Genomic DNA, 16,088 nt, shown 5'->3' on the forward strand with positions numbered 1-16,088 from the left:
AAATTTCATCTTATTCATTGCTTATACCAAGGTAGATGTATGTGGAATCCTCTCAAGCTAGATTGTAGTCTTTAATTTACAACACGTGAGTTTGATTTCATTATTTGATAAGTTAGTATTGAAATAAATTATTATGTCGTTGTCTAGTTTTTTAAATAAGCAATTATTTTAAACATCTTTTAATATTTCTGATAACGTTTTTTATTTGCAGTTGTGTCTTTGACAAATTTTAGAAGTTTAAAATACTAATTACTTATTGATAGTTTGATCTTTTAAATGTTTATAGTATAATAGTTAAATTCTTTTGAATTATAAAAAAATCTATCAAATTATAAAACAACATTAACATTTGAAAAAAATATGGGGTCCAAACGAAAATCTACTGTAAAAAAGAATGTAAGTAATAATTTCATATTTTCTTTACAAACAAAAAATTGATCATTTAAAACGGCTTGTAAAATATTTTTTAAATCTGTTTTGATTTTTACATTTTTGGTAGTAATGTCTAGAAAACCAGTTGTTTTCTTGTACTATTTTAATATTTTACTACTTTGTAGCTATTGTGATTTTGTTAAAATAGTTATGTTCTTGTGATGTTATGTATAATTTGTTGAAAATTATATATTTTTAATTATTTGAGATTTTATTCTTGTACACATTCATAATTCCGGATTGCTAGAAGTTTAACTGAAGATGCTGCAATATTTGTGAATTCTTATTTTTGCTTATGTTGAGTACCATATCTGAATCAATTCATAATCATGATTAGTGATTGGAAATAGTTTTTTAAATATTTAATGATATTAGCTTATAAATTTTATTTTGCCATAGTAAAAAAATATTCCAATAATAGATATTCATTTATTTTTAAATGGTCGCCTTATGATATTAATTACTTTAACAATTTAAAATTTTTCAAAATATTCTCTACCTTTTTTCATATCATCATTTGTTAGCACCTACTTATCATCACTTTTTATACATCTTACATTGTGAATATCTTATGACCGTTTTTCTCTTATGCAAGTCTGTGGACCGTTGATACTACATGTGTCGAGTAGGTTCTTATACATAATTGGTAAAATAGCTACCATACAAGTTGACTGGGTAGTATTAAAGACTTTAATCTCAAAGCATTCTCCTTCTCTAACTACTTTAGTTTCTCTCACCTGTTGTCTTTGCATACATCCGAGATGGGATAATCCGCCTAAGTTCTGTTCAAGATTTTTTATACTTTTCGACAACATTTTATACCTGTTGATGTGACGCAACCTCATATGTGCTACTTACAACTGGCAGAGGAGCTGTTGAATTACTCTTATCCCCTATTTTCAGGGATAAAAGAATGATTATTACAAATAACACAATCTTTTTTTCAGTAGAACAAAAATGCGTAATAGAATTATGACCATAACCTATTAATTTTGTTATGTAATAAATTGTATTATTATCTGTAGAAAAGACTAAAGAAATTTAAAAAGAAAGTATATGAGGAACCAGAAGATCTAAAGAGAGCACCTCATTCATTTGTAATTCACCGAGGTCAAATTGGTAAAAGTTTACTACAATTAGTAAAAGATTTCAGGAAAGTTATGGAACCTTTTACTGCATCTTCATTGCAGGTCATAGTTTAAATGAATCAGTAGTTTTACTAATTTTCACAGCCAATGAAATTATTAAAAATTATTTTTTTTTAGGTTTACAAAAAAAACACCATAAAAGATTTTGTTTCTCTTGCGGGTCCTCTTCATGTATCACATTTGGTTGTTTTTACTAGTTCTGATACTGGTATCAATTTTCGAGTGGCAAGACTTCCTCAAGGACCAACTATGACTTTTAAGTTACATAATTATGTTCTTAGTAAAGATGTTGTATCTTCATTGCATAAACAAATGGTGAATCCTAAGTTATTTAGCAATGCTCCATTGATAGTTATGAATAATTTCACTGGTGAAGGACTTCATATAAATCTTATGTCTACTATGTTTCAAAATATGTTTCCAACTATAAATATTACAAAAGTAATTATTTCTTTTTAAATTTAAATAACAAAATTTGAGAGAGTTGTAAATTTTATCCTAAAATTTAATTGTAATCTAGATTGATGCTATGATTTGCAAGGGTCTGGGTAAATTATAGATATAAGACCAAAACCAGCTACAAAAGCGCAAATAGGGGGTATGCCTTGGCTAATAAGCACATCCAAGCAAATTTTACAATTTTCTTAAAATTTTGTAAGGAAAAATAAATGTTATATTGTTGTATAAATAATAATTGTTCTTTTAATAAATCTTGGCTTTTAATATTGTGAGTGTGCAATGTCAACTGTGTAGTATATGTATTTCACTTTTAACATAGTAATATGTTTTGGTTTCCACAATTTAAGTTGAATTACCACAGTTAAATTACACATAAAANGAGTGTGCAATGTCAACTGTGTAGTATATGTATTTCACTTTTAACATAGTAATATGTTTTGGTTTCCACAATTTAAGTTGAACTACCACAGTGGTAGGANATATGTTTTGGTTTCCACAATTTAAGTTGAATTACCACAGTTAAATTACACATAAAAAAAATATTTTTTGGCCTTTAAAACTTAAACATTTTTATAGTATTTTGTTAACAACTTTTGGCATTCATCCCATTTTAAAATGTGCTCAAAATATTAAGATAATTATGATAACTTAATTTTAGTGTATTGCTAAAAAAGATATAAAATTCAAGATCACTTAACAAACTAATTGTTATTTATAGCTGTTTGAAGTATAAATATTATAATATAGTTATTATAGTTTAAAAAAGGTCTTTCCTTGTCAATTTTTTCAACTAGTTAGACTTTTTTTTAATTTTGTTAAAAGTAAATGTCAAAAATATTTAATTTATTCCTCTAAAGTTATTTTAAATATATTTTAATCATTGTAGGATAGCCTGTATTGTATTTTATGCTTCTATTTAAATTTAAGTATAAATTTGTTATACAATACAGGGTCATTTAATTGAATGTAACATCAAATTTTTTGATAAAATAAAAATAATGATATTTTAATTTTATTGATTTCTTTAAGGTACATGTTTTTTGATTTATCAATTAAAATAAAGTTGAAACCCTTATACCTAATAAGGGTTGATCATAAAAAATACATTATGATTGATAGATTCATAAAAACAACTATCTAAAAGAAACCAACTAATAATAGGTGTATTAAGTGATTGTGAGTGATTTAAGTGATTGAAGTAATATTAAGTGTTAAAATTTCTGTGTATGTTAGAACTTTTCCATTACCATTTAATAATAGTTTATATATTAAAATTTATATTATCTTATTATAAATAGGTAAATTTAAATGATATAAGAAGATGTGTGTTAATGAACTATAATCCTGATACAAAACTAATAGAGTTTCGACATTATGCAATTAAAACTGTTCCAGTTGGTTTGTCTAAAGGTGTTAAGAAAATAGTCCAGAGCAAAGTACCAAATTTATCTAATTACAATGATATTGATGAATATTTACTTAAGTAAAATATAAATAATATTTGATATTTGAGTATGACAGTTTTATGTTTATATCAAATATATTTATATATATATATGTTTTAGGCCAGAATTACTGTCTGAAAGTGAGGTTGAAGATAACAAATTAAGTACTGTTGTTATACCTCAAAAACTAGTAAGTCGAGGTAATATTGTTGGTACTCAATCATCTATACGATTAAGTGAACTAGGTCCACGACTTACCCTTCAAGTAGGTTTAGTGACAATTATGTTTGTTAAAATGTAATGAAAATTATGTTTTATTTGTAGTTAATTAAAGTAGAAGATGGTCTTATGAATGGTGATGTTATGTTTCATGAATATATCAAAAAGGATGATAAAAATTAAATAATTAACAGTTATAATATTTTGTATGTAATAAATTCATTTTATCCTATTGATGTTTAATGATATGATTAATAAACTGTACAAAATATATACTTTTTTATTCTTTTAATTTTTAATTTCTTTTAATAATACATAAAAAAATCACAAAATTTGAAACTTTAAATGTTTATATCTAATAAACAAATTAAGTTTTATTAAAAATCAAATGCTATTTATTAATGATTTAAAAACTCAAACATTTTATTAAATTAAAAATATGTATTCCCTCCCATTTAAAATAACAAAGTTGACACCCTTACAAGACATAAGAGATGAACTTAAAAAGTATTACATAGTTAATAATTCAAGAATAATGTGTAACTAACGATAATAATAAAAAAAAAATTTTAAATTATTGTTATTCTGTAAATAATTGAGTGGGTTATGATAAAAAAATCACCCTGTATATTGTTTGAAGTTTGAAAAAAGTTATTTAAATAAAATCTGAAAATGATTTTTAAATTTATATTTCAAAAAATTGTGTTTTTGAAATTAGATTTCTTTAAAGTTTTATTTACGCCATGATTTTTTTTTATACTTTTGAACATTTTTGCAAAACTAGCAAACTACTGTAGTTTGCTATTTACCCACTTCTAATTAGAATACAATTAATATTTTATTCTTTTTTGATTAAATTTACAGTTCTTCATAAATGTATTTAACCAAGAAAAAACCTTTTCATTGCAACTAAAAAAAATATTTGAGTAAATTATCCTATTTTCAAATTTATCAATACCTTAACATTATGTGTTAGCAGTATGTGTTTAGCGTTGATAATGGTAACATTGTTTCCGAAATACGTATCCGCGACTTTTCATTAATTTTTTTGTGGCTTTGAGTTTAATATTTTTTAGTTTTTTAAATTAATAATATTTTTATTTTTAAGTATTTCGGATCAGCTGTGCAAAATAACGATGATATTGACGAGTATGTAAGATACAGGATTAGTCGCAGGTGGGTGATGTTGAGAGAAGCGTCTGATGTCTTATGCGACAAAAGAATTCCAATGAGGCTGAAAGGTAAACTCTACAAGATTGTCATAAAACCAGCAATGATGTATGGTTCAGAGGTGGTTGATAAGAAAATAGAGCAGAGAATAAGTGTAGTAGAGTTGAGAATGCTTAGTTGGATGAGTGGAGTGACTAGAGAAGATAGGATAAGGAAAATGATGATGAGGAGAGAAAAATTGGAAGCTGTATGAACAATTATAGAAATTAATGTTGAAGGAAGAAGAGGTAGAGGAAGACCAAAAAAGAGATGGAGGGATGCTATTGAATGCGGTATGAGGACAGCTGATGTGAGCGTAGATGATGTGGGAGATCATGTCAAGTGAAAGTTTAGGATAAGGGTGGCCGACCCTAAGTAGTTGGGATTAAGGCGAGGAAGAAGAAGAAGACAACATAAGTTTTAAGTAATAATTTTAGAATATATAATCTTATAAAACTATCATAATGATTGTATATAAAAGTTTGAGTAAAAAAAATTTATTTTTAAATCAGTTATTAACAGATTATTCAAAAACAATTAACAACATTAAATGAGTAAAAAGTTTTCTGACTTTTTCAGGGCTGAAGTTGCTAAATGTATAAAACCCGATAGTTATGGATTAATTTTCGGATTTAATCTTTTTATGTCGCTGTTAATTATTTCAATATTTACTTTAATCTTTATTCAAGGTGTAATATTCGTGGTCGGCACAAGAAACCAGGTATTTATGTCACTAATCTTAATTATCAATACTTGAATTATTAATAAAACGTGTGTTTTATATAATTTTAGATATTAACTATTGCGTCATTACATACAATAATAGGAGTTTTATTTTTCATAATGGCTGTAAAAAATTTTTTAAAAAAGACTGAATCTTAATTAATTTGTAAAACGTACATGTGATTTCGATTAAATGTGTTATAATTAGTGATTACCTACTTCATGAATACTATTTTAATTAAATAGAATTTATTTTGAAAATATTTTAAGTAAATGTGTTCTGCAACAACCTCAATATGTCTGCCAATGACCAAAACCGGATGTAGTATGGTGTCGTTAAAATTATTAAAATGAGTTTAGAAATTACCGAAATATTGTAATCATGATATCACAGGGTGTTTAGGGGCTTAGGGGTTAATACCATTATGGTAAAATTAATTATATATATAAGATAAATTTTGGAGTAGCTAGTAACAATTCTTCTTATGTAAAGAAAAATTTAATTTCATTTGTGCAAAATTTTATTATTTTTAAAAAATTGTATATTTCATTTTAACTTTATTGCTTATTATAAAAACTGAATTTAGTTTTAGATTAAAAAGTTTTTATATTGAATTTTAGAATTTCGAGATTTTAAGGAGAATGTTAAGTTTTAAGAAACTTTTTGTAATTGGTATTTGATAATCTTAAACAGATTTACTATATTTAAAAATGTAATGCCATAGAAGTGTACAAAATTAAAATATCTTAGAAATTCACAAAATTTAAGATACCATAAAAATGCACAAAATTAAGATACCATAGAAATGCATAATTTGAAAGAAGCCATAGAAATGTACAAAATTTAAGAACAAAACAAAAAATAAGAAACCATAAGAATTCATTAGGGTAGTTAAAAAAACACGACTTCAGGTATTTGATCATTCACCCCCCTGGTTTTTTACTTGATATAGAAAACATATACTGTAAAAATTTGAACTCGATCAAAGAACCCCTTCCCATGCCGCACTGGAGTTAAAGTTTGATCAAATAGTGTTTTTTATTAGTTTTTCACATTTGTTTCAATAAATATTGTTTGGTACAGAACGTCTTTAGCAAAGATCTAGTAGACCAGTTGTTTCAAACATCGTTGATTATATTATATAGTGTGGCAGCTGATCTCCAGCGTCTTGCTTTACTCACCCCTTTACCCACCCAGCACGGCAAATCGATGGCCTCCGTGTGCAGTTGTCATCTGTGTACAGCTCATTGTTTTAAGTAAGTTTTTTTGTATTTTATGTGTTGCATAACTAGCCGTCCTACGAACTAGCTGCCTCGTACAAATCAAATATTACAGTTAGCGTAAAAATGTATAGAATAAATACTATTTAGTATTAAATTTCAAACAAAAAAGGTTCTAATACATTTTTTCTAAAGCCTATCATTACTGTGATAATTCAAAAATATCTTTAAATTTTTATAATTGTGTAAAATTAATAGAATTATGACTATTTACCATGTACATATGCCAGATAAAAAAATAATAAACACTTAAATGCTAGGAAGATAAATAGTGATTATAATTGGAGACTATAAAAATGGGAGGGGCTAAACCTCTTCTTATTAGATCTAATAATTTTTTCGCTTCAAGATAATTATGGTATTGCCTTAATTATTTTGTAAAAGAAAAAAAAAAGGTTTTAATTTTTTGTGTAGTCAAATATATAATATAGTTAGATTAGTATATTTAAAATGAGGCACGCTAAACAATATGCCACGAGACTCGCAACTTAAAAAAGCTATTTTTATTGAATCATAAAAGACATTTATTGTTATTAAGTACTAATTATCGATCATATCTTTATAAGAGTTATAATATATTTGCGTTATTTTTGACATTGAACGGAAAGCTGATTCGTATATATTTGTACACATTTCTGTTAATTTTTAGTTTTTATTTAATTTTTGTCGCATTAGAATATGTTACGAAGAAATATTTATTTAATCGATTCCATTAATAATCAAATAACTGGGGGTAAATTATCATCAATTAAAGACTGCCCAAGTGTGTTATTTTACAATACGAGGTTAGTAAAACTCAGTTTACATGAAAGTGCAGGATTGGTGATAGATGAATGTACAATTTTTTGTAAAAAAACGAGGATTCCAACACGGAATCGAGCTCATTATATAATAAAATCGAAAAAGATTTATGAACCCTGAAGACGTTTAGAAATGAATAAAAATAAACTAATTTTTTTAAACAAATAAAGGAATGATCAATTTAATGAAAATCTAGATAATTTGTTTGATATAGCTCATAAAAATGCAGCAAAACTGATAAAAATTAAAGAATACCTAGACTTTTAACAGTTACAACGGCAAAAAGGGTGACCTAGATGTATGATGGTTGTTGATCTACCAACACATATGATTGAAAAAAATCAATCGGCTCCATTAGAAAAAAATGGCAGTTTTTGAATTTGGTAATTACTATATAATTCTGATGTATTAAAATATATATTTAATTTTATTAAGTAGGTCAATACGCTTTTTCATCAACAAGTTCTGAAGAAATAAATCAAATTAAACAAACTGATTTTCCAGATCCTATACCTACTTATTTATATAGCAACTCAGAAAATATAACAGGTCCTTCAAAATGTAAAAAATTATGGAAAGGTAATTTTTTAACTCTGCAACTTTGTGCAGTATTAGATAAATGTTAAGTGAGTGACCGAGATGCAATGGATATTATAACAGCTTGTCTCGAAGTTGTTATAATTAAAACAATCATTTATGTCTACCGATTCAAACATAAATGTTTTTTTCCTTAGTCGATCATCAACTTGCGAGAAATCACACTAAAATACTTATGACACTATTAAGTCTAAGTTTTTATGTGCCGATCATGAATTTGTTGTAATTTATTGGGATTCAAAAATTTTACCTGATATAATTAGAAAATGTTGACCGACTACCACCAATTGTTGCTGTAGCACCTGAAATTGACCAACTTTTTGTTGTTCATGAACTTACTTCTTTTACGGGGTTGGAAGTATTATTTACAGTATAGGACACATTACAAGAATGGATTTTATTTGATAAAATCCTAGCAATGATTGTTGATACTACAGCTTTCAATACAGACAGATTAAATGAAGCTTGTGTTTGGTTAGAACAAAAGTTAAACCGGAATCTTTTACTATTAGCATGTCGTCGTCATATTTTTGAAGTAGAACTTCAAGGTGTATTTTCTGAAAATAAATTAACTGTTACGTCTGGCCCAAGTATGTCCCTTTTTAAAAGAATTCAATTAAATAGGCATGATATAGATAAGAGTAGTTAATTTACGTGTATAACAGATAATATGATACAGTATGATGTAGTTTGTGAGGTTTTATCATACGCAGAAAATAAATTCATAGACAATTTACGTCGAGATGACTATAAAGAGTTTTTAGAGCTAGTAATTATCATCTTAGGATGTATACCACCAAATGGAATTCAGTTCTAGCAACCTAGAGCATATCACTATGCAAGATGGATGGCAAAAGTCATATATTGTTTAAAAATTTACTTACTTAGGCATCAATATACATTTATTTAGGCATTTATAAATATGAAATCAAGCTTAAATTACACATATATAGAAATTACACAAGTGAATTATAAGTACAATTGTTATTTTTTAATTATCTGTATCTTAAATACTAAAACATCTCAAAATATAGTTATAGCTAATTAATGTAATACACAAGAGACAGGGACCGGGCCATCTATGTCCGATATTCTTGACCCGATCTGTTACTGTGAAGTTCTTTGAGCAAAGCGAGGGATTAATTATAACTGGCCGGTATCCTTAATCCGTCTTAAAGAAAATATTTTAGAAAGTTCACTGTCATCCTCTGGAGGCTTAGTTATTTCTATACGTTTAACCTTCAAATAAAAAAAAAATAAGAAATTTATGGGGTAACTAAATATTTATGAAAATAAATACCTTTTTTAATACTACACCTTTTTTTAATTCTTTTATTAAATTGTCATTTTGCATATTTCCTGGCTACATGAAATAAAAAAATGAGCTAATTTATTGGGAAATATGATACAATTTATATTATGATATCATTGAAATTAACAGGTTCATTTCTTCAAAATCAGTTATTAGATAATTATTTACAAACTCTCTTCATGTATTAAAACTAAGACAAAGAGTGTATTTAAAAAATTGATGCTTCATATTGGATTAAAAACTTTAGCAGTGATTTGTTTAGAGAATTCAATAATTAGTAGATAAAACATTTACCTTTAATATTTTTTTACTTTTGATCTGAGCATCTTTTTGTAACCTTACATCATCACCATCCCCTTTATGCATAAAATTTAATGAAGAAGGCATTGGTGGTGGCCGAGGTATGAATGAAAAAGGTGGTGGTGGCAGCGGCGGCGGTGGTGGAATAATTACTGTAACAATTTTTCTCTTAAATAATATCTAGATTATATTAAACTAAATAAATTACGCATAGTATTTATTATGGACTAATAAAAATTGATTATGTATAAATCAGACATCATAATTGATAAATAAGCTTGATGTTTTAATTAAAAAATTTATCAATAATTGTTAGGAATCAATTAAAATTTTATCTTTAATTTAGTTACAATTTATTCACAAAGTTAGTCACAAAAATTTTATCTAAAAATAATTTTATATAAGAAACTTTCAAATTTTTGCTGACTTAAATTATATAGTCAACTATATTAATAATTAATATAGTTGACTAATTATTAGTCAAAATAATGTCATAGTTTTAATAATTAAAGTTATGCTAATTATTATCTTCTTAATTATTAGTATTTAATGAATGCTTTTTTTTTCTAATTCTTAAATTTTTTGTGTAATAAACTTTCAGTATGTAATGAAATGTAATTAGGCTTTAGACCAGGAAGATTACGGTGTAACTGACAAAGAAATGCATGTACTCTTTATCATCTTCAAGAAGGCATACGACAATATCCATCGCAAAAGTTTAATAAATATTCTTTATATATAAAGTTATTTAATAAATAACTTCCCACAAAAATTAGTAAAGCTAGTCGAAACAGGCATTATGGAAACATTCATTAAAATAAGAGTAGGAGAAGCTGAAACCGACCCAAAATAGTGAAATCAGATCTAAGACAAGGGCACTCTATGTCACCTGTTCTGTTTAATTTAGTATTAGAAAAAGTTATAAGGGAAACTAATATAGGACCTCAGGAGGGGATGTCACTACGAGAGTCTTCCATGGTATTAATGGCATATGTAGACGATTTGGTCCTCGTGGATAAATAACACGATAGCCTAAGAACACTATTCGATTGTTTGGAGGAGGCAGCGAAAAAGGTTGGCTTACAAATAAACGAAAGCAAAACTGAATACATGCTGATGGGGAGACAAGAATATATCCTTCCTTAAGAGTGGGCAATCATGAATTCAATCGAGTCAAACAATTACTAATATTGACCGAAAAAAATGAAACTGATAAAGAAGTAGCAACAAGAATCCTGTCGAGAAACAAATGTCTTTAAGAACTCACAAAGATACTAGGGTCACGGTCCCTGTCGAAAGAAATAAAGATAAAATTTTAGATTACACTATTACACCCAATAATTATATACGGGGCAGAAACATGGAGATTAAGAAAAACGGAAAACAATAAATTGATTATTCTGGAGAGGAAAATTCTAAGAAAGATCTTTAGTTTAGTAAAAAACGAGGAAACTGACGGATGAATAAGAAAAGACAAAGAATTAGAGGAACTCTTTCATCATCCAAACATATTATATATAATTCAGAGTAGAAGGTTACAGTGGGCTGGTCACGCCTGGCGTAGTCAGAATCCACTACTGCACATGGTATTGACAGAGAACCCAGAAGCAAAATGGCCTCTTGGATGACCCCGTTTAAAATGGGAAGACGTGGTTAAGAGAGAAGTAGAATCGTTAAATCGATGCTCGGATTGGAAAATAAAAGCAGCTGATAGAGAGACTTGGAAGATTGATTGTTTGACAGAATGGTCCTCGTGGACGTTAATATCGAAGAAGAAGAATGAAAAGTAATTATAATATATATATATATATATATATTTACATATGTGTTAATATATAGTCATAAAAGACAAAATGTAAATAATCAGGTACATAAAGATTTTCCCTTTTTAATATTTTATTCTAGTTATAAAAAATATCAATTATGAATACATTTTAAAATGTAAATAAAAAGTACCTTCAGTTTTTTATCAATGTTTTTAAAGCTAAAACAATATAAATTAATTAATTTTTACAATTGTAGTTACTATTTACCTTTTGTTTCATTCTTTTGTACAAAATTATTAAATGATTTCTTCAGCTCGATTAATTCAGATTTTAAAAACTGAAAATCATCTATAAAGTGACATTTTAATATAAATTAAGATAATATCAACATAACTAATGATCACATAAAACAATGTTTTACCTTCAAGTTTCATCACTCTTTGCGTATTTAAATCAAATATTTTATGACCTTCTAAACACAGACAAATTATTATATGTACAAATATTGTATGTTTATTAAAAAAATTTATTTAAATATTATCAATACTAAAATACTTTTAAGGAATTACTTTTTCCTTTAGATTTTTTTGTGTCTTTTTTTCCAGGATAACAAGAAACTCTATTTAATTGATCCACTTCTAATGTTAAACTACGAACTATTTCTAAACATAAAATTAAATATTGATATAAATTTATTACACATTGCCCAACTAAGAAAAACGTCAAATAATGGTTTACCTTCGAGTTTTATCAATCGTTTAGATGTGGNTTCGAGTTTTATCAATCGTTGAGATGTGGCATCGCCTTTTAAAAACATAAGATTAATGGTTAAAAATAAAAAAGTTTAAATTAAATATTATACTACTTACCAAGGATTGATATGTTAATACTGCTGGTTAAAATAAATTAATTGTGTGATATTAATAAATTTTAACATGCATAACCGTCACTCGATTCTTCGCGCTCTTTAAAGGTAATATAATAAGTGCGAAGAGTATCAAGTAAATAAATAATTCTTAAAAACATATTTTTTATATTGGTAAAAAATTAGCAGACTCATAAAATCATAATGAAATAAGATATACTCGTTTGTATTTTAAAATGACCGACATATGTTTTTACAAAAGACGACAATTATTTAAATACTAAAAAATAAAAGATAATTTTGAAAATATTCAACATTGGCTGCAATATTTACTATTATTAAGCTGGAGAATTGAGAACTTTGAAATACTTGTAATTAAAATTTAAAGTCTTTCCTAATAAAAAAATAGTCGAAAATCAACTGTATTATGTTGTCAATAAAATTGTTTTCAATGCAAAAACATTAAAGCAAAACTCGTAGCTCATACATTTATATATTTTGTACTTGTAATATTGGAAGCACTTGTATCTAAATAGGTACATTTTTATCTATTTTCAAAAGTAAGTAGTCCTTTTATTTACGGTATAATACATATTGTTTTATAATATATAAATGTCAGGACTATCAAACTCAGTTAAAAAAAAATACAAACCATTTTCCTTAGTATTTTTAATTACATCTTCCTCTGCTGGGCGGAATATTTGTATAGGTTGAGATGGGTTAATTAATTGTTTATCGAATATTCCATCCTAGAAAATTTGCTAGGTGTAATTCACATTTTACTTTTATTTTATTATTATACCGTAGAGACAATATCTAATTTTTTTCCTTCGTGGTGCTTAAGCTCCGAAAATTGTTCTGATTTTTGTGTTTCCTCTAAGTTCGGTATACTTATCTTATCTTTTTTATTTTTTTTTCCTTTTAAAAAATGCCATATTGCGAGAAAACATCCGCACTTTTTCCCTTTGGATTTCATATTTAATAATAACAATAACAATATGTTTATAAAGTAGAAACCCCTGTTTTTGTTATAATAATCAAAAAAATTTGTAACGAAAAACTAACTGTAATGAATGTTTACTATATATAAATACAATCACCCTAGTAAATAAAGAGTTATTATTATTACGAAAATTTTAATAAATTAACAATTTAAGTAATATTCTTAATAATAAAGGATATTGTCAACAAATTAATAATTATTGATTTAAATAAATCTCTTTTTTAAAAGCACATTACATTTTTTCAATATTCCTTATTTACCTTAATTATAAAAGCTAAAGCCAGTTACCATCATCTAGCTGTCTTTATATTTATATATTTCATTTTTATTGCAAACAAATATCTTTATAAAATCAGAAGCTATTATTAAAAAAAAAAAAATCCCAGCACAGTAGAGTCGAGGCATAGTAGAGACATTGCATAGTTGGGTCCAGTATAGATTTAATCTAATAAGAAACGCTTCGATGCAAATCTGTAGATTGTGCTTAATTCTAAATTGATAGATAATTACAAAAGCAACATCAACTTCTATTTCCTTAATTATACCCAGATTAGTAATTCTTTTAATTATATATTATATAATTTTTAAAATTAATTGTTTTCAAATTATTATTGATTTTGATTTTTAATATGTTAAAAGTAATCATTTTAAACCTATTTTTAATTGTCCTTTAAAGTGAAAGTTTTAATAAAAAAAAAAAAATGAATATATTACTATATTATTTAGCTCAACTTGCAAGTTTGAAATTGACATTGTAACGTCACAAATTCGAAGGTGTACCGTTTATGATTTTTTGTTATGTCTACTTATTTATTTTATCGCGCGAAAGAACCTTTTTCTGACACAGCGGTGTCAACCACTCATTATTTTGCCTCTGACCGCTAGATAAGGCGATAAAAGAGAAATATAATTAAAATCGAATTGTTTATCAGTATTGATCCCTTCCAAAAGACTGGCCGTTATCGATTTGAAATTGCCGTTAGATCGGTGTTGACTCTTCTCTATTCTTTCTTCTGTCATTGACCGTGCTAGGGTACACACATTTGTTGTTTTATTGACATTTTTTTTTCAATGATGGAGTGAGCCGCTAACGGCGAACGGCCAGGTCTTTTCGACGAAGCATTTTTTATATTATATTTATGTAATGAGCTATATTTTATTAATTATTTTATTTTATTGTAAATTAACTTAATTTTGTTTATGTGTGGAGAGCACGTGTTTCCCTTTTCTTCTAGCCAACGCTAAGGAGCGAGTGTCCAGACCGCTCCTGGTGTTCTTCATTAATTTCCGGTTAACATTAACGGATGTGTTCTAATACCGTCAGTGATGTTTGTAATATTATTTGTTTAAATATTTTATTTTATTTGTATTGCCTTTATTTGTAGACATGGTTTTTGGATGCATTCGCATTTTTGTCCATGTTTAACTTAATTTTATTTTTTTAACAATTAAATTAAATTTCCTTATTAATTTCAACTGTAATATTTATTTTATTGCGCGAATAACTTAATTACTCGCGTTTATTTATCCCTATTCCTTAATCTAGACACGGGCTACGGTATGTTTTACATATCAACCACATACAACTTTAATTGTCATAATTGTGTTAAATAATCCATGAGGTATTATAGTAATTGATACATATAACGACATATTAACTTAGATTATACTTTTAATTAACTTAAAATTAAATTCCACCTATGGTCCGGTAATCATATCTGATAGATGTGACACCTCGCCTAGGTGGTGGCGACCCTTGCTACTAGAGCTAGTCGTTATGCAAGTGGCAAACCACGTTGTTGTTACAGGCCGAATTATTATTAAATATATAAAAAGCCCTCTTGCAACATAATTAAATAGAAAAAAAAGATAGTGTTAAGATTAATATGTAATTAGGGAATTTTATAATTACTATTTACAGTACATTTATCAGAAAAGTTAGATTTTTTTACATTTTTATCGTAATAGATCACTTAAATAAAAATCATAGTAATCATTTCTAATTAATTTTTGGCGTTTAAAAAGATTCTACAATGGAAATATTTAGAATTTAATTAATTTTAATGATTATATATCTAAAAATACCAATAAAAAAAAAGTAGCTAAAAAGATTTACTCAATTGAGCGTACTATAAAATTTGATTATAATTGTTAAAATCCATCGTTAAATTCAGGTGAAACTAAAAATTATTTTTTTTTTTAAATTTATGATTTTTATAGCAACATGTTACAAAAAAATTTGGAATATTAGAGACTTGTAGTAGCACTCACAAATAAAGTTAAAAAATTAATAAATTACAAAGTAAAATTATTTACTTTTGTAGCTGAATACTTTTATCATATCGCATCTAATTCGACAATAAATACTTTATGAAAATTAGAAATTAATGATTTTAATTGTTTGTATGGAAAAAGCTGGTTAAGCAACTTTTTATTTGAATAAGGAATATTTTTTCGATTTTTAAGAGTAATAACTTAAACTAAATACGAATTGTAATCATTTGACGTATCGTTGAAAAAAGTAGGTC

General features: G+C 26.4%; 2 protein-coding genes across 6 annotated transcripts in view; one reads left to right on the plus strand and one right to left on the minus strand.

Moving 5' to 3' along the window:
- The first annotated feature begins 120 nt into the window (after positions 1-120).
- The window catches only part of LOC126905536 (protein Peter pan), a 17,937-nt gene continuing 1,969 nt past the window's right edge, over positions 121-16,088 (plus strand). Inside the window, exons 1-9 of one of the 5 annotated variants that reach the window (XR_007704024.1) lie at positions 121-396; positions 1,458-1,622; positions 1,698-2,021; positions 3,338-3,522; positions 3,605-3,749; positions 3,809-3,909; positions 4,812-4,944; positions 5,492-5,633; positions 5,705-5,847. Coding sequence is in view for 3 of the 5 variants with exons in the window: in XM_050685324.1 (XP_050541281.1) it covers positions 361-396; positions 1,458-1,622; positions 1,698-2,021; positions 3,338-3,522; positions 3,605-3,749; positions 3,809-3,886 (933 nt within the window). In the remaining 2 variants the exon portion in view is untranslated. Of the gene's footprint in view, positions 397-1,457; positions 1,623-1,697; positions 2,022-3,337; positions 3,523-3,604; positions 3,750-3,808; positions 3,996-4,811; positions 5,408-5,491; positions 5,634-5,704; positions 5,848-16,088 lie in introns of those variants that run through there. The other 4 variants (XR_007704025.1, XM_050685324.1, XM_050685325.1 and 1 more) reach the window with 4 other exon arrangements.
- LOC126905063 (mitochondrial fission regulator 1-like) lies at positions 9,096-12,509 on the minus strand. Its single transcript, XM_050684455.1, has 7 exons — positions 12,431-12,509; positions 12,262-12,354; positions 12,114-12,164; positions 11,960-12,040; positions 9,921-10,078; positions 9,615-9,677; positions 9,096-9,553 (listed from the first exon to the last, which is right to left on the minus strand). The coding sequence occupies exons 1-7, from the start codon at positions 12,507-12,509 to the stop codon at positions 9,458-9,460; spliced, it is 621 nt and encodes a 206-aa protein (XP_050540412.1). The 3' UTR covers positions 9,096-9,457.

This window comes from Daktulosphaira vitifoliae, unplaced genomic scaffold, assembly GCF_025091365.1.
Source record: "Daktulosphaira vitifoliae isolate Bord-2020 unplaced genomic scaffold, ASM2509136v1 Scaffold_4, whole genome shotgun sequence".
Taxonomy (NCBI): Eukaryota; Metazoa; Arthropoda; class Insecta; order Hemiptera; family Phylloxeridae; genus Daktulosphaira; species Daktulosphaira vitifoliae.